The following is a 25,524-nucleotide window of genomic DNA, read 5'->3' on the forward strand; positions in this document are numbered from 1 at the left end:
AGGTAGGATTTCCTTGGCCAGGTTCAGTCTCAAAGGCGGCAGATAAATAAGAGTTGAGTTGTGTTGATAACAGCTAGACTGCATGCATCCTGTGATCCCTCTGCTTTGCTTGTGAGTGGGGAGCTTCCATCCTGCTCTTCAGCATTTGGGGAAGGAAGATGCAATGTCCGGCAAAATCAGAATTAAATTTTCACTTTGGAGACAGGGTCTTCTTTTGCTTTGCATGCTGCTCAGCAAACTAACGAGTGGGTGTATCACACTGGTGTTAATGGTGCTTCTCTGTCACTCAGGTGACATTGTGACATACCGATGGGAAGTTCCTGAGAGATCTGGTCCAGGGCCAAATGATTCAGCCTGTGTTCCTTGGATCTACTACTCCAAGGTGGACCCAGTAAAGGTAAAATAGAAGTTGGAAGCAGAAAAGCCCAGTTAGAGTGATTTCTTTTTCTTTTTTTTTTTTTTTTCTTCCCTGCTCCCCCCCCCTTTCTCGAAAACAATTTAGAGATTGGCCCAGTCAAGAGGTAGAACCACCACCTGGTGACATGTTCAGCATTCTTCTGGGAGAGGAAATCCTCAAACAGGACAAATTTTGTCCTTATTTTTTCCTAACACAAACCTTCATAAAATTCCACCGTCTCCTTGACACTAACCTTCCTTCAGTTACTTGCAGGATATGAGAACATCTCTCAGTAAGTCATGATTTCTATTAGTGACAGCCATACGGCTAATCAAGAAAGACAGAAATTGTGCAAAATTAGGCTCCATGGATAAAGCGGGAAGATTTTGAGCATTGCTAGGATCAATTGTTATAGCACTGATTTCACAGGGAAACAACCTGCAAGGTCCTGCAATAAACCATCATATTCAACCGAGAGATCATTGCCTTTTTATTACAAGTTGCAGATGTTTTTGCAGCTACAGAGTGGAGAATATTTTGATATAATACATATTTATGAATTTTGGATTTGCGTTCTTAAGAGCATTATAGTTTCTTCTTGTGCTTTGGTAGCTGATTTTCACCGATGAGAGTACTTACACGGTAGCACCATTTGTTTGAAGTGGGGTGATGCAGGGAACAGAAAATAGGGTTGCTGAAAGGCAACTGTGTGTAAAAGAGAGGGCAAGAAGATCCTTGCCTCAGGTTTTTTTCCTTCATTCTGATTTAGGATATGTACAGTGGTCTGATTGGACCCTTGAAGATCTGCCGGAGAGGGGCACTACAGTCTGATGGGATCAGGAAGGATGTAAAGAGGGAGTTTGCTCTCCTGTTCCTGGTTTTTGATGAAAATCAGTCCTGGTACTTGGAGGAGAATGTGGAACATTACAGTAAGGGAAATCACAAGGAGATCAACCTGCTGGATGACAAATTTGTGGAAAGCAACAAAATGCATGGTAATGCCTGCTAGGCAGCTGAGCCCCCATTACTATCTACACAAAGCTGGTGTTGATTCTGTGACCTCTGTAAGTAGTCAGCTGCCCAAAAAACAAGAGCCTGAGTCCTAGTGAATGCCCTCATCCTTTTCTGTTGTCAGTGTCATGAACAGGATTAAACTGTCTGTTTTTCTCAATATTGCAACACGTATATGGCACAAATCTTCGATCTACAACGAAGGCTAATCATTATGGCTGTTCCTGCCAAGAGGAATAGCAAGATGTGGGTCAGAGAGGTTAATCTCTGATGTACCTGAGTGACTCAGGACAGGAAATAAAATAAAATGTGAAAATAACATGTCAGAATAATTCCATTCTGTTCATCTCGGGACCATTAAGATATGCTAGATTTCAAATTAATTGACTGAGCTATGTGGCTACAATTCATGTCTCAGTTGTTTTAGCTGATTACCAAAAAGCTATTTCTACCATAGTAGGATGAACATGTTTTTCTAAATTAACATGTTATTTATGACAGTTTTTCTCCATTTTTCTGGATCTATCTAAAGTATTTTCAGCAAAACAAGTTTCTTAGCAGTTGTGGAGATAAGAATAGTGAAGAATTGTATTATGTGTACTATCCTTACTGATGGTTTTGTACAGGTGATATACATATCCATTATTATAATTAAGTCAATATTATAGCTAGTAAAATCAACACACTGAAGTTGGATGCTTGTTTTGGGCTACAGAAAATGCCTATGGCAGATCTGGGCATAAAACATGGTGTTCCTGCCCTCAGATCATGTCTCTTTCTATCTTATTCCCTGCATTGTCATCTGAGCATGAGAAGTTCCATGTGTTTGCCATCACATTCTGCTCGCTCACTGTTTTAGTCTCCTTCCTGCATTTGCAGTATTCCTTGCTGTGCTAATTATGAAATAGTCCTGCCATGTATCAATTTTACAAGTGATCAGCATATAATGTGTGTAGCCAGCATGAGACTCTTGGAATTACAGGGTTGACTGTCGGCAGGATTTACCTGTTTTCGTTGTTCAAGTAAATTGCTCATAGATTTATGTGTGTATAGTTATATACATATTTCCCTGTCATTGAGCTAAGAATGCCATTTATATGCATCTTGACTTCTAGAAGCAACCACCTCTGGCTGACTACAGGTTTTCAGCAAGAGGTAGTTTCTGAGATTTATCTGAGCTGAGCTACAGCATGGCCTTGGATGCAAGTCACTTACTCTTCCTATCTGTTATTAGAGTGGATAAGTAGTTGAGCTGGAGAGAGACTGCCAAAGTTCAGGGGGCTGTCATATGGAAGACAGTAACTGCTGATGCACTGGTTGCTATATGAGCTTTGTAGCATCTACCTTGCCCTGCATGTTCTTCCTCTGAGATGGTTCAGCATCTTTACCATTTCAATAACAGCCTTTCTTCTCTCTGTTATTTACGGCACAGCAATCAATGGGAGGCTCTATGCAAACTTGCCTGGGCTGACCATGTTCCAGGGAGAGTGGGTGAACTGGTACCTGCTGGGAATGGGTCAGGAGATTGATGTCCACACAGTCCATTTTCATGCTGAAACCTTCATATACAGGGTAAGAATATCCTGCTGATGATAAAGCAGAGAATGGCCACCAATATCCTCACTTTTGCTTGACTCTGGACTTGAACTACTTGGATCACTTCACCCAACTAAGAAAGGGATGTGATTTTACACATCCAAATCTGACTTGCTGAGCTTCTGTATTGTGCTGATCTGTCTAGCTTAACCCTTTTTAGGATTAGGCATTACCGGATTATTTGCTTTCCCACCTACAGCCCTGGAGCTGTTCTTTGAAATCTTTTTTTTTTTTTTTTTTTTTTTAGCTTTTAAAAACTGTAGTAGCACTGAAGTGGTCTCCAGTCACAGTGACAGAATTTTATTTCTGAAAAGATGCACAGAGCACTGTATGCTAACAGCCTCCCTTCCCTTTGACAGAATGGCAAAAGCTATAGAGCAGATGTTGTGGATCTGTTCCCTGGGACCTTTGAAATGGTGGAGATGTTGGTTGGGAACCCTGGGACATGGCTGCTTCACTGTCATGTGTCTGATCATATTCATGCTGGCATGGAGATACTCTTCACAGTCTTGCCTAGACCAGGTAGGGAGCTACCACTAATTGTTACTGTAAAACATCTAACAGCACTCTCTGCTACTACTGCTAAATTCTGTGTGTTTGCATATCACAACTTCTTTACATACCATAAACAGCCAGTTAATTGAGCGGATAATTACTTAAGTGCTATCAGTTTAAGATGTTCCCTTTGAATATGGTAATACCTGCAGCTTGGAATTAATAACAAATTGGTTTCTGGGGCTTGCATTGCCTGTCTTGCTGTTATGAGTTTTATTTTAGCTTGTGTCTGAGAAGCAATGTTCAGCCATTGGCTAGTAATTGTTCTTACTTAAGAATATTACCGACAATCTAAATGCACATCCTAAGGCTTCTCATTTCACCAGGGAACACTGGAAGGTGCTCAAAGGTGAGTGACACTCTGTACTGGGTTTGGCTCTGATAGAGTTAATTTTCTTCACAGGAGCCCATATGGTGCTGTGTTTTAGATTTCTTACCACAGCAGAGTTGATAATACACTGGTTTAGCTATTGGTGAACAGTGCTTGCACAGTGTCAAGGTCTTCTCTTTTTCACTCAGTAGGTTGGGGTGGGCAAGAGGCAGGGAAGGGACACAGCCTGGACAGCTGACCTGAATTGGCCAAGGGATATTCCATGCCATGTAACATCATGATCAGCAATAAAAAGGTGTGGGGAGGTAGCTTTTCCAAAGTGATTGTTGCTCAGGGACTGGCTGGGCATTGATTTGCTGGTGGGTGATTGCTTTTACATCACTTGGTGGGTTTTTTTTGTTTGTTTTTGGTTTTTTTCCCCCTTCACTTACTAAATTGTCTTTATCTTAACCCACAAGTATTTTTTTTCCTGCCTTTGCCCTTCCCACTCCCTCCCCCAGGTGAGTGAATGACTGCCAGCTGGGGTCAGCCCACCACATACTCAGACTTTGACTGTGCTTTTCTTTCAAAGGCCATAAAGGGTTGTGAGGCAGGAGTGGGTCTGCTTTTGAAGCAGGTAATAAAAAAACACTCTTGGTGTCATGCAGAGTAGGAAAACATTGACAGGAGGAAAAAAACCCTTCAAGCTGTGGTTAAAACCATGCTGTCTCTGGATCTGATCCTTGCCAAATGTGCCGTGTTCTGGACTCTGACTGTTCAGCCCAACACTTTCTCACCCTCTTTTTCTTTTTTTTCAGAGCCAGCACTTGAAGTCGTAAACTACAGTGCAGGTACAGTGTATGTTGCACTGCTAAATACTGTCTGTGTGTGTGAGGCAGAGGGAGATATCTGGTCAGTACAGAGATTTAAGTCTGTATGAGGAGAAGGGAGGAGCATGAATACCACTTACAGCCTCCCCACTGTCGGGCTGGCCAGCGTGTTTGTCTGAGGCCTGGCTGCTGATGGATAACAGGGAGAGTTCCAGCTTGGTTTGTTTATCTGTCCTCCAGATGTCTGTGCTCTGATGATAAAAATAAGGAAGTTGGGCTTGTTAGGCTTGTTTGACCATGTTAGGTGAAAAAGTTTGGTGGCCTCATATCCTGTTGGACTTGTTATATATGGATTCATCTTCAGAGGAGAGTGCAGGCTTAAACTGGCAGAGATTCAAAGGATTTTAAAGGAAGTGTTGCAAAGGAGATGGGTTTTGATTTGAAAGGGATAAGAAAAACCAAGGGGCATCTTAAATTAGTTGTCTTCCCTTCTTGGACTATCAATGACTATGTGGTTTAGGGAATTTTCATATTCACCATTACTAGCTGAAGGGACTGAGTCAGCATGCAAATAAGTATATATCTACCTTCTAGTCCGTTGTTCTTTCCCCAAGAAAAGAGCCTAAGCACATACCCTGGGTCCTTCGGGTGTTTTAAAGAACAGAAGTGAGAAGACATTTGGTTGAGCAGTACTAGGGAAAAGGGGAATAGTAGATAATATCACTTTAAAACTTTCTGGGGTAAAAGTCAGAATAGTGTATGGAGCTGATTTATTTCCCCGATTTTTCATCTTTCTCCCCAACTCAATTTTTAAGCTGCTGTGAATAAATCCAGCTGAGCTGATTTCTGAGCCTGCTCAGACCAGCTGAAAATGCAGCCATCTACCTACAGCTCTTCAGTCTCTCTACTGATATTTCAGTCATTTCCTTCCCAACAATATCTTCCTCACTCAAAATGGGTGTGAAGAAGAGTAGGAAATGTGTCAGAGCAGTAGTGACAATATTAAATAATTTTGTTTTATACCATACTCAGGCATTGGCCTGTAAATACTTACCGGGCAAAAAGCTTGATCAACAGCTGTCACCTGTGCAAACACCCACTTTTCTCAAAAGGTTGCTGCTGCCTCTGTGTGGAAGCATAACAGAGCTCAGGATCTTAAGTGACTTTCCACTGGCATGACTGAGCAAGTACATTCTGAAAAGTGGTGGTTAGGACAACAGCCGTGTTCATTGGGAGCTGGGAGCAGGGTGAGGAACTCTCAGCAGCCCCAGTCTGGATGCAGGTTCTCATCTCCATTCTTCTGTCCTAGCCCAGCCACTGACTCCCCACACTACCTCAGATCACCTTCCTTGTGAGTGGGGATAGCAATGGTTAGCTGATTGGTCTCAATAGCTGTGAAGACACGATGAGGTCCTGGTATGGAGTGGATTAGGGAAAGAACCATTCATTCTCAAATTTCTGTGTGATCTCAGGGATGAGAGTCTATTAGAGACATGGCAACTGGGTCTGCTTTGACTTGTTTTGATTCCATTGGGTCTGTCTTTTGCTCCTTTTTTATACTACTTGGAAGCTTTCAGTTGTGGCATTTCTGGCTCTCACTGGAACTATCTTTATGTTTGTGTCCCAGAGTTGCCACCTGAAGATAAGGATGAGTCTCAGAAGATCATGCTTTTTGGAGCTAAGTTGGCTCAAGGGCAGATAGAGGCCACAGTCATCGCTCTAGCCATTACAGGAATGGTGCTCTTCCTGGTCGCCTGCACCCTGCTGGGAGTGGTCGTCTATCTCGAGCGACAAAAGAGGTTAAGACGCAATCGGAGGTCCATCCTGGATGACGGATTCAAACTCATGTCTAAAAAGAATTCGGGGCTGTAAGATCCATGCACGAACTTTGAGCTGTATGCCTGGAGCAGCAGCTGGATTGTTGTCCACAGCAAAGACTTTGGGGCATCATTTCAATAGTACACTGTACTTCTAGAAGCTAAGGAGCATCCTCCTCAGCACTCTGTAAAGGAAAAGTCTGTCCAGGAGAGATCTAAGGACCTTTTGAACTGACTGAAGGCAACTAACAAGAGTAAGAAGGTCCTTCTAAAACAGTCCTCTTCCCCAAGAGAAGAGACATTTCCCCTGTTTTCTTCTCTCCAGAGCAACTCCACTTGGTGTTTCTTAGCAGGCTAGCTTAGGCTGGGTTCCAGTCTTGCTCCATTGCCAGAGCTGAGCTGGGAATTATCTCCCAAGAAACTGTGAGTCTTTAAAGTAATTAATCTGAAGGGGGAAGATAATGTTTTCATTTTTGTGAATCAATTAAGAATACAGAAGAGAAAAATTTTAATTTAGATTTGGATTGCTGTGTGGTGAGTAATTCAACAGATGCAAATTCAGGGCAGTACATGTCTTAATGTGAGAGCTCCATCAAGGACCATGACAACAGCTGTGCCTCACCATCAGCCTTGCTGTGACACATTCTTCTGCTCTCAGCACCTGAGGCAACATGCTTTGATATCCAGCATCCTGTGTCTTGTGCTGGGAGAAAAAGCTTTTTCCAAGTGCTGCAGAGCAGTCCTGGTGACTTACCTGCATCACAGTTCTGTCAGTTTGTGTGCATGAAGGGCTGTACTTCAGCACCTGTGCAGCTCCCTGGGCAAGAGGGACAAGGATGCTGTGATGTTCTGTGATGTGGTTTTCTCTCTCTTTCAAATGCATTTTATTGAAGGCTCTCTCCAGAGTTGAGCTGTTGCTGCATTACTTCTGTGAGCCAAACGGAAGACTCAGTCCTGTGTGAGCTGGAATTTATGCCTGGGACAGAAAAAGGCAGGAAGTGCTTCCCCTATCGTGGTGCAATGGCAGTTTTGTCTAGACAAATGTGGCAACAGTGAAGAAGGAGAAAGCTAAAGTGCCGGTGGAATTTAGCAGCATGGAGCAAATGAGCTGCAGTCTCTGGAGCATGAGGTAGTGTGGCCCAAGATAAGGGAATATTTGCCATAAGGAGGGGCTGTACTAAGGGTACCCTTGCCTTTTAGATAGCACAAACTCTCAGGTGTTAGAGATGGAGAAGCCTGTCCTGATCAATAAATGCTCATGAAGCACTGGTGTTTACTGAACCCTCTCTGGCTAATGTCAGTTCCCGGGGGGGAGGATCTGGGTGCTGGGGACAGCCTGCTTGGAGCCAGGAGGGGATGGGGCCACAGTGCCTCCCCTCTGGCTCCAGGGGTGCCTTTAGGTTGGGGCACCTCTTGGTACTTGGTCTCTCTGTTACAGCTGCCTGCAGAAGCCAACTGTGGGGTCGGATAGTGTAGCCAGAGGCTAACCCCAGATCTCTGTAGCCACCCTCCAGTGGCAGCCGTACCCATGCACATCACAGTTACTTTGCCCTGCATGTCAAGTGCCAAGCATTTTCCTATAAAATATCTATCTTCCTATCTCACCAGCTGAATCCCCATTATCTAGATGGATGCAGGTTAGTGCTTACATATTTGTCTCTGGTTTTAAATTGGAAAGGGCGTAAAAGAAATCCTTTCTAGGTGGCTTTCAGAGGCAATTAAAGCAGAGCCAGCTAAATGGCTGTAATGACAATGAACTGCTGCAGGCTATTTAGGTATAACAGTGCCATTTTATTCAGAACAATAGTTATAACGTACTTAATCATGCTCAATTCATATTGGGTCCATGCATATTTCTAGCTGCCCTTTCCTTTGGCAATGGGGACAAAGCTCATTCATTTCCTTTCCTTTCCTTTCATTACACTTCATTAAGCCTGATGAGGAGCTGGAGGGCTGTTGAATGCTCCGAACATGGGTACTCTGCTCCTTGTCAGCTCTGGTTCAGCTGCTGTTGCAAACCAGAGATTTACAAGCCCACCAGTCCTGGGAGAATTTTAGAACTATATCATTGGAAGTAAGAACCAAGCAGGAAACCTTTATTTTATTTTTCCCCTTGGCTTGTGAAAAAAATAGATCAAAAAAATTTCTCAGTCCACACTGAGACAAACGAATTATCGTAAATGTACTTACTTTCTTCAGAAAGCAGAAAGTGGGAAGTCTCCCTTTTTTCAGTTCTTCAGCCAGTAGCCAGGGCACTGAGCTGAACAGCAGACCTGTTTCAGCACTGGCTCTGAAGCAGGGCACCACAGGAACTGGAGCTGGGACTCCAGATTTGCACACATTCCTTAAACAGCAGGTTGCCAGAGTTCTTGCAATGTCATGTTTTTTGGGCCAAATGGACCATCAGTTTTGGAGGTCTCTTCTCCAGTCTTGGTAGTTAGGACACTCTTGAACCCACACCATAGAGGAGGCTTCAGCTGAGTGGTAGTTTTAGGGAGGACTGTGTCCTCGGATAAGAAATTCCACCCCTGACTGAGTAAACACAAGGGAAAGCCTTGGACAAAACAGATCTTTTGCTAAAACTTTCTGCTGCAACAACCTGTGATGAAGAACAGTTTATCAGCAACTTCACAACTGCCTCTAATCAGAAATTGGCTCTTGCAGCTGGTGGGTGTATGAGGAGGAGAAGGAGAGATGTTTCACAGTTCTGGTGACTCTGAGCTGGAGCCTGCAAACAAATTGTGTGCTTTGGCAACAAGCCCTCTGTGAGCATCCTACAGTGTCTTGTTTGTGCTTATCCCCGATGCATGTATGGCTACCAAGGAGTCACCTTCTTAAGGGGACAGCAAGGTGGGCAGGATCAAGGTCTCAGCACTGCTGCTCCACAGGGAGACACTGGGCTGAGGCAGAAGGCTGTGCGAGTGCTCCTGCTTCTTTTGCCAGTGCAAAATAAACTAGCTAAGGTAAAACTGTTCTGTAACGGTTCAGGATAAATAATTTGCAATAATACAGAGTGAAAAGGGTTAGAAGTGCTCAGGTAATCCATTAGCATGGCTCAGCTCATAGGGACAGAAGGGTAGAAATACATATATCCGTGCTTTTAGATTGTTTGCTGTAGGAAACTTAACACACACCCCACCTCCCACCCTTAAGACACACTGCCAGTATGAAGCCGGAACAGGTTTATCTCTCAGGTTTTGTATGGGATAAGCATAAGAAGCAGCTAATATTTCTATTGTATTAATTTTAGGTAGTGCTTTTTGTCTGCAGTTCTAGTATTATCCTTCCTAGGCCTCAATTACATGTGATAAAACTTCTCAGAATTTTACCTACATGATCACTCACCTATTTAAAGTTACCTGTGCTCTTTCAACCTGACTTAAGTGATTGCAAAGATGAGTTACTGACTTACATGGCAGCAGCTGCATGTTTTCAGCAGGGCTGAGATGAGAATCCCTTTATTAGTGCTGTCATCTTGCTCAGTAATGGGCAAAGTCACCACTACATTACTTCAGCAGGCAGACAATCGTGTCCTTATTCCATGTCAGTGCCAGGCCAATGTTCAGCTGACAGTCCTTTGTACTCCCACGCATGCTATCGATGTGAGATGTGCAAGTCAAAAGCAGGGTGCCTTTTGGATGTGCACATGGAATTATAAAATGCATGGGGCTTTTTTCTCAAAACAGAAAAGTGAATGTCAAATTAACCTGAGGCACACCATAAAGAAAGACTAACGCAGGTAATTGCCAGTGAAAGGATTTGAATCTTTCAGGTGTAATGCAGTCTTTTGGTTCTGAATTAAATGTATGGCTTAACTTGCAGCTTGCTTTGCAATATATAATTGCCATGTGGACTGTTTACAGTGGCTATAATTTTATTGGCACAGCAAATTATAAGAGTGATTGTAAATCTGGAGCTATGTGCATGAATCCTGCCTGGGGAAAGGAATTCAAGCACAATAGCTGCTAAAACAAGGTGATCTGCAAGATCACAATCAGAGGCTAGACCTGGTTAGAAGTAAAACCTGGCAATATGCATACAGAAGGTATTAAACTTGTCAAAGCATTAGTCTCAGACTAAATTGCTGAATTTAGTCACAGACTATTCTGGCTATGTGATAACAGCAGGACTGGACATGTGATTGATGAAACAGCTATTACTGGGAATTAACATTTATGGTGTTAAAATTCAAAAACAACCTGTCTTGCAAATCAATTTATTTGTTAATTTGCTCCTATTTTGGGGAAAGTAAATCTATTACTCAGTAGGTGTTTTTAATAAACCTCATATCCTTTGCTGTTCTTGGGAGACAGGTTTCATTCTGCATTCTTAAACTGTGGGAAGAACGAGAGAGAGAAAACAGTCACCTATCCCCAGTGAGCTCTAGAGGAAGTCTAAGGGAGTAATTCAGCCTACTGGGAGACGATAGAGGCAAAAATCCTGCTGTGTGAGGGACAGTTAAATAGGTATGATGCTGCTGCTTGCAGCGTGTCTGAGGGGTGCAAGAGGGAAAAGTGCTCTCTTATTCAGTGTCATCAAGAATCACAAAGAAATTACGTCTTACCTTTGTGTACAGAAGGATGTTGTTGTAGTGGGGAGTTTTGGAATCTGTCACTGAAAGAAGCTTATAGCAAACCTGCCTGTAGGACCTTTTTATTGAATCCTTATTTTTCATATTTAGGGGTTATGCCAAGCTGGTGAAGAGGGCTTTAAACTACAGTTGCTGGGGGAGGGGAACCTCAATCCATCTCACTCCTACCAGCTTGATTCCAGTGCTGGCAATAGATGCCCGGAGCCTGGAGAGGGTTCACAGCGCAGCAGGAGAGCACCTGAAGAGCAGCACAAAGGAATTCTAGCCAGAAAGTCAGATTCATCAGGGACCCAACTTAAATGCCTCTGTGCAAACACATGTATCATGGGGAATAAACAAGAGGAGTTAGAAACATGTGCACGCCTGCAGGGTTACAATCTTATCCGATGACTGGAGTGTCGGAATAGGATGATACAGGCTTTTTAGGAAGGGCAGGCAGGGGGAATCATCCTCTATGTCAGTGACCAGCAGGAGTGTGTGGAGCTCTGCCTGTGGCTGGACAAGGAGCCAACTGAGGGCTTATGAGTCAGGATTAAAGGTATGAAATCTTTTGCTTTGAGGTAAGCAAAGAACATCTATCTGGTTTTGGTCAGGCTGACCTGCTTTGTCAGAAACAAGCAAGCAGAAACCAAAGCTCAGGATGCTGAAAAAGCATAGTGCATCCCTGCCTGCCCGTGGGCTCCTTTTGCCAGAGGCTGTGTCCAAAACGGCAGTTGCTGTTCTGTAGGAAGGAGGTTGAGGTCATCAGCGAGGAGGTTCCTTCTCCACTTGTCAGTGCAAAATATGGACAGGTCCTAGGCCAAACATAACATGTGGAAGAGGTCACTGGTGTGGGCCCCTCTTGTAGCTTCAGTCACTCCAGATCTGGGGTTTACCCGTCAGTTATTTTACAGATCTCTGCTATCTCCACGGTTGGGTGACAGTGGGCTGCGTGATTTACAGTTAGATTTCGGGGGGCTTTTCAAAACCTAACCTGTTGAAAAAGACTGAGCATAAGGATTGTGACTAGTCCAATTCACAGACTCTCAATTTGTTAAATATCAAAAAAATCCAAAGTGTAACAGGATTTTAAACCAGGTGGCTTGTTAGCTGGATTACATTTAACTAAAAGCACTGCAGTAGTCTAGCTTGTCTAGAAGAACTCGTTAGTGGTGCATTGAGCTGAAAAGTTCTTAAATCTTCTTTCATCAACACTTTGTGAATATAAAATTCAGTAGGTTATAACTGACATGTGACCCCAGAAAACTTCCTTTCTGCTTCCTTTTTTCAGTGCCAACGAAATCATTCTTCTTGGGGAAAGAGCTGTTGTTTCATTTAATCTGCACTTTGCCCTAGAAGTTCAACATCATGTCTACAAAAGCACCTGCACACAGGTTTTAGACGCATGCACATTTTTGCACTGGCCCAGTGTACAGTGTACGCACAGGCCCTCAGCTGGATCCTCATCGTTCTGTGCCAGCCTGGTGGCTGGTGGGGAATTTCCTGTCCTGCATGATGGTCTTACCATGCTCTTACACATGCAGCTCCATATAAAGCTGAGCAGGTCTGACCATTTTTCATTTGTCAAGGCATATCATGCTTCTAAGTTGTAATTTCTTTTTGTTTCACAAGAAAAGCCAATGCACATTTCCCGACTGAAAGTTTTTGCTTCAATAAAACTGAAACAGGCATTCCAGCTCTGATTTCTAAAAACCTGAGGGAAATTTATGTCAAAACTATGAACTCTCTTTCCAAAGGTGTTCATAACGGAAAATGGAAATTAGCCCATCAGTTTATAATGATGTTTTGATGCTACTGGAGTGTTTAATTTGATTTTTACAAGGTCTGACAAAGTATTAAAAAAGAATAAATATCAGTAGTCTTGACACAAGTTCTTCCTACCTCCTCTCTTACCTTTTTGTATTTCAGGAGATTTACCCAATTCCTCCTATCATCTGAAACATAGAGAGTAAGCATATCCATTATTAAAAATGCTAACTATCTAAATAAATCATGAGGCAGGAGAAATAGAGTTGTCTGTTTTCATACCTGAAAATTACTTAAGGAACAAATACCTAATTTGCTCAAGGTCAAAGATGTGGTGAACTGATTAGTCTACGGTGACTTTATTTTGAGTTTGTTCCTTTCTGCAGCCATTGGCACAAAACCAAAGCAGCCTTCTGGGAAATCCCAAGGAACATCTTGAAACCAAGCTGTCATCTGAGCACAGTAGCTGCCCCTTCCTCATGAGCCCACACTCCTTCCTCCACCTCCCTCTCCATCCACACTCTGTCTAGAGATTTGGCTGTAGGTCTTGTGTCAGAATAGCTCATATCTCTTGGTTTTCTCTCTGCAGCCTTTAGAGATCCTCATCTTAGAGGTGGTTTATAAATTAGGCTGGAAGAACCAGCTAGGATCCCTTGGCATTGCTAATTTCCAGCCTGAGAAGACCAGTGTGTGATTGTAGTGATGAGTCTTACGCCTTTGTTAATGCTGCAGATTCATAGCTCAGAAATAGCTTCCTCATGGGTGCAGTTCTCCTTCTAGAATGAATGGGACCCACAGGCTCAAAGATTCACTGTGAAATTGCAAATTGTACATGTAATAAGCAACAGTAAAACCTGGTATTTTATAAGGAACCTTCTGGGAAATCTGCTGTTGGTGTCATGGCTGAGTTATGTGATTTCCCTTGGGTGAAGCTGTACAAAGGTTTGATAAAACGGATTGTGGTGTTTCATTAGCCAGCAAATTTCCAACAGGCTGATCATCCATCATAGCATCCAGTCACTGTCAGCAATGATTCAGGATGTGAGACAAGGTCACATCTTTTACCTCGTCGAGAAACTCAGATAAATCACTGTCAACGTAAATCATTGTGTTCAATCAGGTTAAAAGCCTGAAGACTCGTTACAATGGTCACAACAGACAGAGGTGGAGGGGTTGTGGGGAAAGGAGTCTTGAATGATTCAGCTCAGCCACAGTAATGCAACAGGTGGAGATGCCCAGGTGAACCAGTTTAGTTAAAATAATGGTTACTGCCTAGATGCTATAACCTAAGGGACTATAATGAATCAGCTGGCATCTTGAGAGCTTACACAAGGCTTTGGGAATAAATTGCTGCTAGCTTCTTTATTTTCTAATAATTTAAATAGAAATAGGTGAAGTTGGGATTTCATGCTGTGTTACAGACAGCAATTTCGTTCTTACCCAAGGGAACATCAGTACTGCTGATATAAAAACCATACCATAATTTGATGGATTTTGAATAGTCTGGTGAAATGGAATCAAGATTTAAAATTCTTCTCATTCCATTTTGAGCAAATAAAACCTGATCAAGCCAAACACCTTCTCAAATTTTACCTGTATTCAGTCAGTCTTGCAAACAATTGTTCAATAATCATCAAATACATGTGTCCTAAGCCATACAACCACTGCAGTTGGTCTGTGAGCCCTGTCAGCTCTTTAGTTATGCAGGCATGGTCCATTATGACTTTCCTATCAATCCTTTTCTCTTATGCTGCTTTCTACTCTTTTATTTAACCAACTCTGTATAACCTCACTGCCTCAGCACTGCTTTGTGACAGCAGATGCTTTATGGGTTCCATCCCTGAGTCCCCACTAGGATCTATCTCACTGACTACCTCTCCCAGGGTCTCCTGATGCTCTACACACTGATGTTGAATCAGTGGGTCACTTGTAATGTCAAGCTTTACTGCCTCTTCTAAATTGTGAATCTTAGAAAAATAACGTATTTCTTTTAAAAGTGTGTTGCCATGACAATGCCACATCTGCAACTTGTAAATATTTTGGAAGTGTATATTATTGATTGGGAGAAAATGGGACTCACCTCAATTATGCATTAGATGCATATTCATAACTGGACACCTTTATACAACTGAGACAGTCTGGAGTCAGTAGAGTGGATGATGATTTTGATGGACCAAGGCATGCATGTGTGCTCTCATGGTGTCCAGTAAGTTATCAAAGCCCATGGTCAGAGAAACCAGGGTTGATGATTTATGCCATGAATATTTCCCAGCTCTTGAGGAATCAAGTAAATTCTGTAAAAAAGAACCACTCTCTGCTTACAAGACTAAGTCCTCTAATAGCTCTGAAACAACTGCTGATACGGGTTTTCTCTCCCATATCTGAAAAGGAGACAAGCTGTTGCCTCTTCATGGCTAAGCTCTCCGACCTTATCTAGCTGTCACTTACACTGAAAGTTTTAAATCTAGATTGGATTGTTGAATCCCCGGGTTCATTCACTCACTCGTTTTTTATCTCTATCCCATGGTACAGTGTGGATAATCAGACATTTTTGTCACATGTTCCTCACTGCTTTGCAAACACAGTGAGAATTCATCCGCTCACCTGGAAGCCAGACTTATTTATTCCGACACTTGCTTTTAGATTACTTTCACTTCATGCAGAAACCAGTGTAATTTATAAATGTTCAGAGAAACCTGGGAACATGCAATTTGTTCTCAGCCATTAAATCCCATGGGTGACTCTGCAAATGAGCACATCAAAAATAATTCCTCTCACTAAGAGCTATGCAACAAGCTATGAGATTTCTTTGCTGGTAAGATGTCTTTCCAAAGTTCAAAAAGCAGTAGCTTCTGAGGCTCTCTCCTGCCTGCTCAGCCCATGCCATTTCCAGCCACTACTGTGGTGCTGCTGTGGTGCTGCTGTGTAATTGGGCTGTGATTGCAAAGCACATGTTCTAACAAGCATTACAGAGACTTCCAGGGTCTGGAAGCTGCTGAGATTTCATGCTGCTTGAGAGTATGTCTGTAAGTGTACAAAATGCTTGCTACAAAAAAGGTAACCATGGAGTTAGAATTTTCTGTTCCATTACATGAAAAACAATCCTAGTGCTAAAGCCTACTCTGATACATCTTACTTGCACAAACCAGCCTGTACACACCTCCTAGGAAACTAGCTATGGACCTGAATGCTCTACCCAAAATAATGATTGAAAGTTCACTCAGTAGGTTATGATTTGAGATATGGCTGAGTGAACAGTTCAGGGGAGATGGAAATAAGGCATTTTAAAGTCTGATGAACTCCACCTGAGGGTTTATGTATGTTCATCTGCACCTTTCTGGGGTCCATCCTTAGACTACAAGTTGAAGGTGATAGCCCAACTTTCTATAGGCTAAAGATATATAAAGGTATATAAATTACTAAACTGAATGGAGGAGAGTCAGCAGATTCCTGTATGCTTTGTTTTAAGGCAGGGGAAAATAAATTCTACCCTGTGGAATGGAAAGGCAACAAACATTAACTGGGTTTGTTGCACTGGGCCACCCAGCATGACAAACTCCCTACAACAGGAAACAATCTCACAAGTGTCAGAGCTCAGCTGGGCTTCTGTGAGATTCTTGTTTGTTTTATGTGATAATAAAGAATCTTTTCAGTAGGTCACCTACCTGTTGCATTTGGCATTTTGATGCTAAAACACTATGAAGATAGATACAGAAATAGTTTGTTTCATTACTTCTGAGTAAGCTCCTCCCTAGTGGACCCTAGTTACGTATTACGGCAATAGTCGGTTGGCCATGGCAAAATGTGTTTAGCTAATTCTGCACAGTTCAGAGAGGCAGAATGTAGAGAATTAATTGAGGGAAAGACTGCAAGGGCCTTGGAAGGGAAGGAGGCTCCTGGAAGAGCCTGAGTCAGAAATATGAATTGCACTTTGTCTGCTGTGGCTTCGAAGTAGACTGCTCGTAGGAGGTGATTTTAATTTATCTCATGCCTTCATGAGACCTATGTGATGACCTGCTCCATTGTCTGCTGGCAAGATGTTGTAAGCTACAAAATGCAAGTACCCAAAACTTCTAACAAGCTATGTGTGGAGAAAGCCAAGGATTCCCCTCCAAAACATAAAGACTCCTAAAAAGTGAGCGGACACCAGTGAATGGCTTGGGAAATCCAGGTTCCTCACCTACCATCATGGCTTGGTGTTTGACCTACTCCTGAGAAGTATTCTAGGTCTGGTGGTGTGGGGGGAACAACTGATTCCTTACACTTACCAAGAGTAGCTTGCTGCTACTTAAGGAAGATCGTGTTTTAAGAGAGAAAAATTTACAGAGTTTTGCAGGTAGTCCAAACATGCCATCAGTTTACAAATATATGTTTTGTTTCTAGTTGTTAAGGAACAGAATAAAATTTAGCATCATATTAAATAAAATATTGAGGAGTGTTCTCTAGTGTCATGTCTAATGTGCTGTGTCAGAGCAGAGATAAGGGAGACTGTTGAACTCCTGGACTTGCGTTTCACGCAGCACTGAGTGAAATCCAAGCACTGATTCCCCATGTCATGATGGGTGGCAATATCTTGACAAAGATGACTCAAGAAGCAAGAGCATAGCTAAGATAAGGTATAAACCTTATAGGATAACCCAGAGTCTTACAGACTGCTGTTTTATCTCCTTCCTACATATATTTTCTATCTTCACTAATATTTAAATAAATATCAAGGCAGGCAGAGATAAGATGTTTCACACAGGCAAGTGCAAGATACTTGCTGGCAAGTGTGTGTTATTAAGCACAATCATATATTGGTGAGGAGGTAGCTCAGCTGCAGGAAGGCAGGCTTGGAAGGGAAAGATCCTCATGCCAAATGAACTTAGATAGTATTAATTTGTTGCTTACAATGAAGTGTTTCTCATTTCTATCATGCTTTAAATAACAGAGGAAGTGGCAATGCCCATGTCAGCTCTTGGCTTCTGCAGCATTCCCTCCACTCGTGTTCCCAGCACAGATGTGGCTCTGTGACCAGTGCTGGAGGTGGCAGCTCTCTTCTGGGTACCTGTTCTGGGACTGGCCTGATGCCGGAGGAGGCAGGGACACGGCTGAGGTCTCAGCTGAAGCTGCAGCCTCCTGACAGAGCAGGTCCCCACTGCTGCTTATGGGGAGCTGGGATCAGCCCTGCTCCTGCCAGGTTTTGCCATCTCCTCTTGGTTTGCTATCAGCCTTGTCTTCTCTGCAAGTGCCTGGCACTGGGCTTGTTCCCCAGGCGTGCTCAGTGCTCACAGCTGCAGCCCAAGACTATGAGCACTGCACTTCGTACAGTGACAAATGTCCCAGAAAAGCCTGCAGGGCTGATAACTTCAGAGCTGGGGTAGCATGAGCACCATTCTCCGAACACCATTAAATAAAGGCCCTGACTTTCTAGGCTGGGCAGTTTCAACACAGGTTTTGTTTCATAAGCATAAAACAACATATCCATTATGCCTGCTCAAGCAGCCAAAAGGGAAAAGGAGATTGTAGTTCACCACAGTTCAGCCAGATAGCATAATGTTTAAAATCATCACTAATCCTCCAAATAACACTTAGAGAAAGTCATCCAAAGGCATCTGTAATAGATGACTCTTGTTCATGTCACACCTCTGCCAGGGAGATCCCACCTTGACCAGGAGGAGCCACCACTCTCTATCAGAGCCCTGCTCACAAAAGCTCTGCCAAGGTTCCTCATTCCTGACTTTTAGAACCCAGAGCCAACATCTGCCAGCCTGGAAGCATTAACTTCCTCTCTGTCGGTCTGAAGCTTGTGGCAGATTACCTCAGCCCAGTGCTACGGGTTCCAGTTCTGGGTAATCCCTCTCCAGACTTTTCCAAACATCATGGTTTGCACTGGTATTCTTCACTAACACCCCGAGACATGTTTTTCATTGCTGTCAAAGCATTTAGTACAGATATCATCACACCTTCTGAGTCCTGTGTTTCAGCTCTGAGAAGTTGGCTGCATAGGAAACAGAAAAAAAAAAATCATTATTGTCTGAAATGCTAATTAGTAACAGTCTGACCAAGGTGGAGACTAGAAATTCAGGGCTGGTTTTGTCTTCACTTGGCCTGCTTTTTCTATAACAAAAAGGCCCTAAACCAAATGAAAATCCTAAACCAAATATTTATGCAGAAGTACTTTCTTTGATTTTTGTTTCACATGCAGAGGGATCTTTTCAGTGTTCTTGAAAATTTGGCTGGGTATTTATGATTATTATTGCTTTACCTTCCAGCAATTCTAGCGTCTCAGCATTTGCTCCAGAAGTGTGCTGCCCAACACATGTCAAGGCACAACCACAGATCATGGGATAAAAGGACATCCTTTGTTTGCAGGGCTTGTTGTTTTGCTTCAAGTTGACTCACAGCAAATGTTCCAATATGACTCAGAAAGAACCAATATTTAGCTATGGAGACATTCTGTACTAGCATATGAGGTTCAGCAACTTTAGGTGCTGTTGTTAATAACAACTTTGCACTAATAGCCACTTCCATTCAAGACTCTCAAGGTTGTTTGAACATTATCCTATTAAGATGGCTGAAGGGGTTTAAAAAACTGCCAGACACAGAACCCTCTGCTCAGCTTGGGAGAAGTTTGGATGTAAGCCAGGGCTACTTTGCTTCAGGTTGTCTATAATTCAGAATTCATAATGCCTTCTGGAGGTAAGATTTATGTGCAAATCAGATACACCCTGGTGGCCAGCCACATAAAACCTTTTTTGGCCAGCATTAGAGGTGCTGTTGTTTTGAGTGTATGAAATGAGACATCCTGTTCCCAACCAGATTATTGTTTTTGATCTTCCATGGGGCTAAATTCTGGGAAATGTTAGGAAAACACAGACAATAAGAATATCATTAATTTCAAAGGGATAAGGATTATAGATAAAGACAAGGATAACAGTTTTCACGTCTAAGTGAAAGTCACTACTTTAGTGAAATTAGATGCATCTCTGTATGTTGGATTTATCTTTGGTCAGGTTATTTTGAGTTGCTTGAATATTGTTTAAACTAGACTTGTGCTTCCAAACAGTCTCCAGCTCAGCTGAGCTAGAGGAAAGCAATACAGGACAGCAGGTACATAAATCACCTTCCTCCAGGTGATCCTCCTTCTTCTAGTCACCATCTCCTTGGTGCCAGCATCAGCAGAGCATTAAAGCAGTGCACCCTGAAAGTCCAGATGTGCAACTCCGTGGTGGCATCCTGACAGTGCCTGCCAAGGCAGACCCACGGCCAATTGGACGAGCAGCTCCAGGGCTGAGGGCAGAGTATTGTGTTTTTCAAAACCCACCTTTTTGTTGCTAGGACTGCCACTTATGCTATCGTTAACATAGTCACAGCTGTTCTTGGTCTAAGACATTAAAGAGAGTCCCAGGTGCTTGTTTTGAGATGACTAATTAACTGGCAATTTTGTAAAAGAAGCCTTGCTTAAGGTTAAGCAGTTCCACAAGTGCCCAGGCTCCAGGAGAGCTCTTTCAGAATTAAATCACATGGTTCCTGTTTGTTTGAAAGGAAATTCTTCTTTCTTCCACGGGGCTGAAGAGACCTGGAGCGTTGGAGCTTCACTGGAATGCACGTGGCTTGTGACCTTGGCCAGCTCTGTTCTTGTTCCTCGCTTAGTTCCCTTACATAGAGATTCCAAAGTCACTACAGACCTGCAAAGTAAAGTTGTAATGAGTGAAACCAAATAACTAAAAAGTGAATGGTGAGAAACATTTCTAACTTAAATTATTTGACTCCCCAAAATCATGCTGGTGCCCCACCCCCGGCCCTGATTTCAGGACAGCTGCAATTGCAGTATAATCTATTGATGAACAAAGGAAATATAAACCCTCAAAGAAACTGTCTGCATTTGTTTAATGCCCGACTCTGCCCAACCTGAAGAGAAATTTCCTTAATCTAAGTAATGAGCAGCAACAAAGAAAAAATGTAAGAAGTTGTAGTCTGTGTTGGAAACCTCCCAGAGAGGGACTCTCCCATAGATTCTTGTATTTCTTTTCAAATTCTGACTGTTAGGAAAGAGGTAATACACTCTCAGACTTTATTTCTCTTGTACAATTCCCTCCTTTCAAGCATTTCTTCCAAGCTGAGAGCCTCCTAAATTCCTAGACACAATTGTAGTCTTTGTAGGAAATTAGTTATAATGATGACTGCAGTCCCAGTGGCATGATTCCTGTCTGAAATTCACCAGTCTTAAAGAAATGAATCACACTATCTTAAAAAATGTTTTCTGGAGGCATATGACTGCATCACAAAGCAAAACATTTAGGATACTCTGACTCAGTCACTTTTTTCTGTCCTTAACATGTGCTTCCCTGCACCAGTGGACACCTCTTTTCAGTGACTCAGTCTTTTAAAACAGCTCAATAAAGAAAAAGAATAGCTTTATCTGCCTTTATCATTACATTAGTACTTCCAGGATAGCAAATAGTTCAGAGCTTGCTAATGGGTCATGCTGAGCTGTCTTCTTTCTGATTCATAGGGAACACAACAAGAAAATGTTCTTGTCCCTTACTTATTTTAGCTGGATGAGGTACAAGGGACCCTCTTTGAATTTTATTTTTTCTTGCACTTACTCCTGTAGATATGTCCTGGGTTTGAGTGAGTGGTGGGGTTTTTTGGTAGCAGAGGAGGGGGCTATAGGGGTGCCCCCCTGTGAGAAGCTTCTCGAAGCTCCCCCAGCTCCACCTCTGCACCGAGGCTGAGTCAATCAGCTGCACCTCTGCGATAATGTATTTAAGAAGGGATGTGGTGAGGAGGAGTTGCGGCAGCTGCGTGAACACCAAGGTCAGTGGAGGAACGGAGGAAGAAAGGATGGGGGAGGTGTGCCGGGGCAGAGACCCCCCTGTATCCTGTGGGGAGATGGCAGGGTGGTGCCCCCCTGCCACCCATGAAGATCTACAGTAGAGCAGACATTGATTTATGGCCTGTGAAGTGTTTCGCATGGATGACCAAGGTGACTGTGCCTGAAGAAGGCCAGGGTCTTGTGGGAAAAGGTAGACTCCACTGTTGTAGTTCAGCTCTGGGAGGATTGCAGCATGCAGGGGTGTCTCAGACTGGAGCAGCTCGGGAAGGGCTGCAGCCGTGGGAGGGACTCATGTCGGAAAAAGTTTGTGGAGGACTATCTCCTGTGAGAGGGGGGATCATGCTGGAGTAGGGGGAAGAAGTTCCAGAAGCTCCCCCCACAGGAGATGGAAGAAGCGGCAGCACTGACTGCACCCCCCCCCATTCCCTGCCCCTGCACCGCTGGGGGGAGGAGGTAGAGATATTGGGAGTGGAGTTGAGCCCGGGAAGAAGGGAGGGGTGGGGAGAAGGTGTTCTCAAGATGTGACAATGCTTCTTGCTGTCCTACTCTGTTAAGTGTTGTTGTCAGTGTCTGTAATAAATCTATGTTCTCTTTTTCTTCCCCTAACGAGTCTGCCTTTTGCCCGTGACCATAATGGGTGATTTGCTCTTCCCTGTCCTATCTCAGAATCCCAAGCCTGGCTTATTTGTCCCTTCTCATTGCTGGGAGAGAAGGGAGCAGTGAGTGGCTGTGTGGTGCTCAGTTGCCCTGTGAGCTCAAACCGCGACAAGATCACGTTACAGAGAAACAGATAAGCACAGGTGCTTACCTGTTATTCTTTCCCTACTTCCAAATAACTCTTCTTGAATACTTGCATGTTGGGGAGAAAAAGGAGACCAAATAATTTCTACTCTGCTGATCACTAGCAATTTACTGTATTGCCAAGAACATTGAAATATAAGCTACTTGGAATTTTAAAAGAATTTCAATAAATGTTCTAAAGAGGAAAGTGGTTTACTGGGGAAAAGTTTGGGATAGATGGAGGTGATGGTGGAGGCAGTTCTGCAGAAGTGACTAGTGGATACAGATCTGTCTGGTCCTATCACTGATGCAAAGGCAGAGCAGTGCTGGAATGGGGGTCATGCTTGGGAGTAGCAGCATGGAGACAGGGCACAGGCTTTCCCTGTGCTACAGGATGGGTCAGGTAAACTCCATTCCTTGAAAGCACTATGGGTGCCTACAGCCCATTTAATGTAGTGAGTGGAAAATTCAGCCTGGGGTGTCCTGACCTGCCCAATGCTGGCCTGGGACAGGCAGTGGGCATGAGGCTCAGCGCTTTACAGCAGGCACAGCTAACCCCCACCCCAGCACTGGCTCCCTCCAGAGCACCCACTCCTCCTCCCACACACACTTCAGGCTCCTCCTTGTGCCCCTGTGGGCTTCTGGCCCCAAATCAAGCCCTCCAGTGGGGCTCAGTTGTGCTGTGAAGGTAACACCACTTCTGCATTCTGTGGGCAGTGTGCCTGGAGAGCAGATTGGGCGCTGCGCAGTGAGGGGACAGGGCTCGTTCCCTCGTATGCTGACATCTCCCATGACTCAGGAGCTGTTTACTTCCAGGCTGTTGCAACAGCCTTGCCCAGATCCCCCCGCACAGTGCAGGCGTCCTGTGGGGTCCAGCAAATCGCTACCACGAGTCTGACCACTTGAGGGATCTGTTCTGTCAAACCCAGAGCCACTGCATCAGGAAGAATGAACCCACCTGTCAACAAAGAGATGAGCACAACAGGTAGAATTTGTTTTCATGAAGGTGTTATCTAGTTTAAAGCCATTGGCCACATACCAGCCCATTATCTAGAAGAAAACATCCACATAGCTCTTTGGAAAAGGGATCATTTCCCAAGTCTGGCAGAAATACCCCATGGGGTGAAACTGAGGGAACGCTTCCCCCCGTGTGGAACCAGCACAATGGAGAGCTGGATCAGGGCCAGCCTCTCACACTCTTCTCTTGAAAATACTTTAACGCAGTAATTTTTACAGACACACCACCATGTGTTCACCTTGTAATCATGCCTGCACCAAGTCACCACATCAAATTACAGGAGGTAGACTGAGAATAGAGCCGTTTCGCCATTGCAGCTAGCAGGGATGCACATGTTTGCGGTGTCAGTGCTCCAGCCTTGCTTCTCCTGCAGTCACCCTGCCTGCAGCTGAACAGCCACTGCTCGGTTTGGCTGTTGAGCCCCAGCTCTGCAGGGAAGGGGTGCTGGTAGGAGCAGAGCCACTGGCTGCACAGGCTGGTGCACGGCTGCTTCTTTGGGCTGAAGGTGGAAGAGCTGCCACAGGCGGCACTTCTAGATCTGTGCACTGCTCTACCAGCTCCATGTCCTGCCCGTGGCATTTCTGCTCTCCCCGGGGGTAGGAAAAGTAGATTCAAGGCTGGTTGTGAATGTTGGTTTGCCTGTGAAGTTCCTCCTACAGTCCGTGTTGCTGCTTACCCAGCCCTTCTGCTTGAGTTTCCCTGTTTGGGGCGGCACCGAAGCATCTCCTGCTGTTGATGGGAAGGACAGGACCACTGTGTTCAGAACTTCAGGCTCTACCTTCAAGTAATCAGTGATAAACAGAGAAGCTAATTTATCCCAATGTACTTAATAAGTTATCACTTAACATTTAATCAAGATTATTGAAAACAGGAATGAAATCATCACAGCTCGGTTAAACAGAATTGATATCATTAATGAGCTGAGTCACCACCTTCCTGCTGCTCCCCAGGTGACAGAGCTATTGTCTGAGGGGGATCTCAGACCCTGGCCCCTCTCAGCACAGGAGGGAAGATGCTGGCAGTGTTGGGCTTGGTTTGTCCTGCCTGTGTGAGCTGGCTCTGGGGATGAGGGAGTGAGCAGGGCTGTTGGAATAACTTGTCCATTAGAGAGCAGGGATTGCAGCTGAGAAAACGTCTGCCTGAAGAGAAGCTCTCAGAGGTCACTTATGTGAAACCAATTTGATCAGTGGAACCAACGCTTGGGACTCCCAAGTGAAAGGCTTCACAGCTTTGTGCATGCTGTGAAAATATTTCTATTTTTAAGAACTGTCCTAGCTCAGTCATTACCCTTGAAAATCCACTCTGTCAGTTTTGAGCTAATTCTGGCTTTGGTCTTCCCTTTCCCCTGCAGGCAGGGCTAGGGGGGTGGATGCCACCAGGCCTGTCCCAGGTCATCAGGGGATGGTGCCACAGCCCTATGCCCTGGTGCCATGCACAAGACCTCTGCGACAGGAGAGAGACCAAGAAAAGAAACCTGATACTACAAAGGAAAAACTATACTTTGAGAGGGTTTTGTGGTTTTTCTATCATCTTTTGATCTTTAGGACCAGCTAAATCAAACATTTTTGCCTGGACACACTGTTTCTTTTCTCCCCAGTTTTCTTTCAAATCCATATTTCACATGGAGTGCCCCCAAGACACTTGCTGCCCCTGTGCTTTGCTGGCCAGAGCAAGGAGCCTGCAGTGGCTCCTGGGCAGGGGTATTGCTCTGGGGAAATCCCCATGGTTCAGGATGGGAACTGTGGGACAAGCCCGGTGCCACAGAGCAGGGGTGCTGCTGGCTCCTGTCCCCTGAGATGCGTGGGAAATACCTCCTCCATGCTCTCACCTAGGGAGAACTCTGAAAACACCTCCTGTGATACTACTGAAAGCCAAAACCAAGTAAAAGCATTTTAGGCTCTGCACTTTAGCTTTTCCTAACTCTTTCAGTTTCTCTGAGCTAACTGCTAATGTGACCCACCTGGCTTTCCCCCCAGAATGAGGAAAAAGAGGCCATAGGCTCCTGGAGGCAAAGAGGAAAGCTAGGATGTTAGAGGGAAGATAGAAGTTGTG

General features: G+C 44.0%; 1 protein-coding gene across 2 annotated transcripts in view; it reads left to right on the forward strand.

The window, feature by feature from the left end:
* The window catches only part of HEPH (hephaestin), a 33,923-nt gene extending 19,493 nt beyond the window's left edge, over positions 1–14,430 (forward strand). For both annotated transcript variants that reach the window (XM_042807186.1, XM_042807187.1), the window contains 6 exons: positions 291–397; positions 1,167–1,392; positions 2,841–2,980; positions 3,364–3,526; positions 4,688–4,720; positions 6,327–14,430. In XM_042807186.1, the coding sequence (XP_042663120.1) occupies positions 291–397; positions 1,167–1,392; positions 2,841–2,980; positions 3,364–3,526; positions 4,688–4,720; positions 6,327–6,571 (914 nt within the window). In that variant the 3' untranslated portion in view covers positions 6,572–14,430. The remainder of the gene's footprint in view (positions 1–290; positions 398–1,166; positions 1,393–2,840; positions 2,981–3,363; positions 3,527–4,687; positions 4,721–6,326) is intronic.
* The last annotated feature ends 11,094 nt before the right edge of the window (positions 14,431–25,524 follow it).

The sequence above is a fragment of the Tyto alba genome, unplaced genomic scaffold (assembly GCF_018691265.1).
Source record: "Tyto alba isolate M040663 unplaced genomic scaffold, T.alba_DEE_v4.0 Super-Scaffold_5, whole genome shotgun sequence".
Classification (NCBI taxonomy): domain Eukaryota; kingdom Metazoa; phylum Chordata; class Aves; order Strigiformes; family Tytonidae; genus Tyto; species Tyto alba.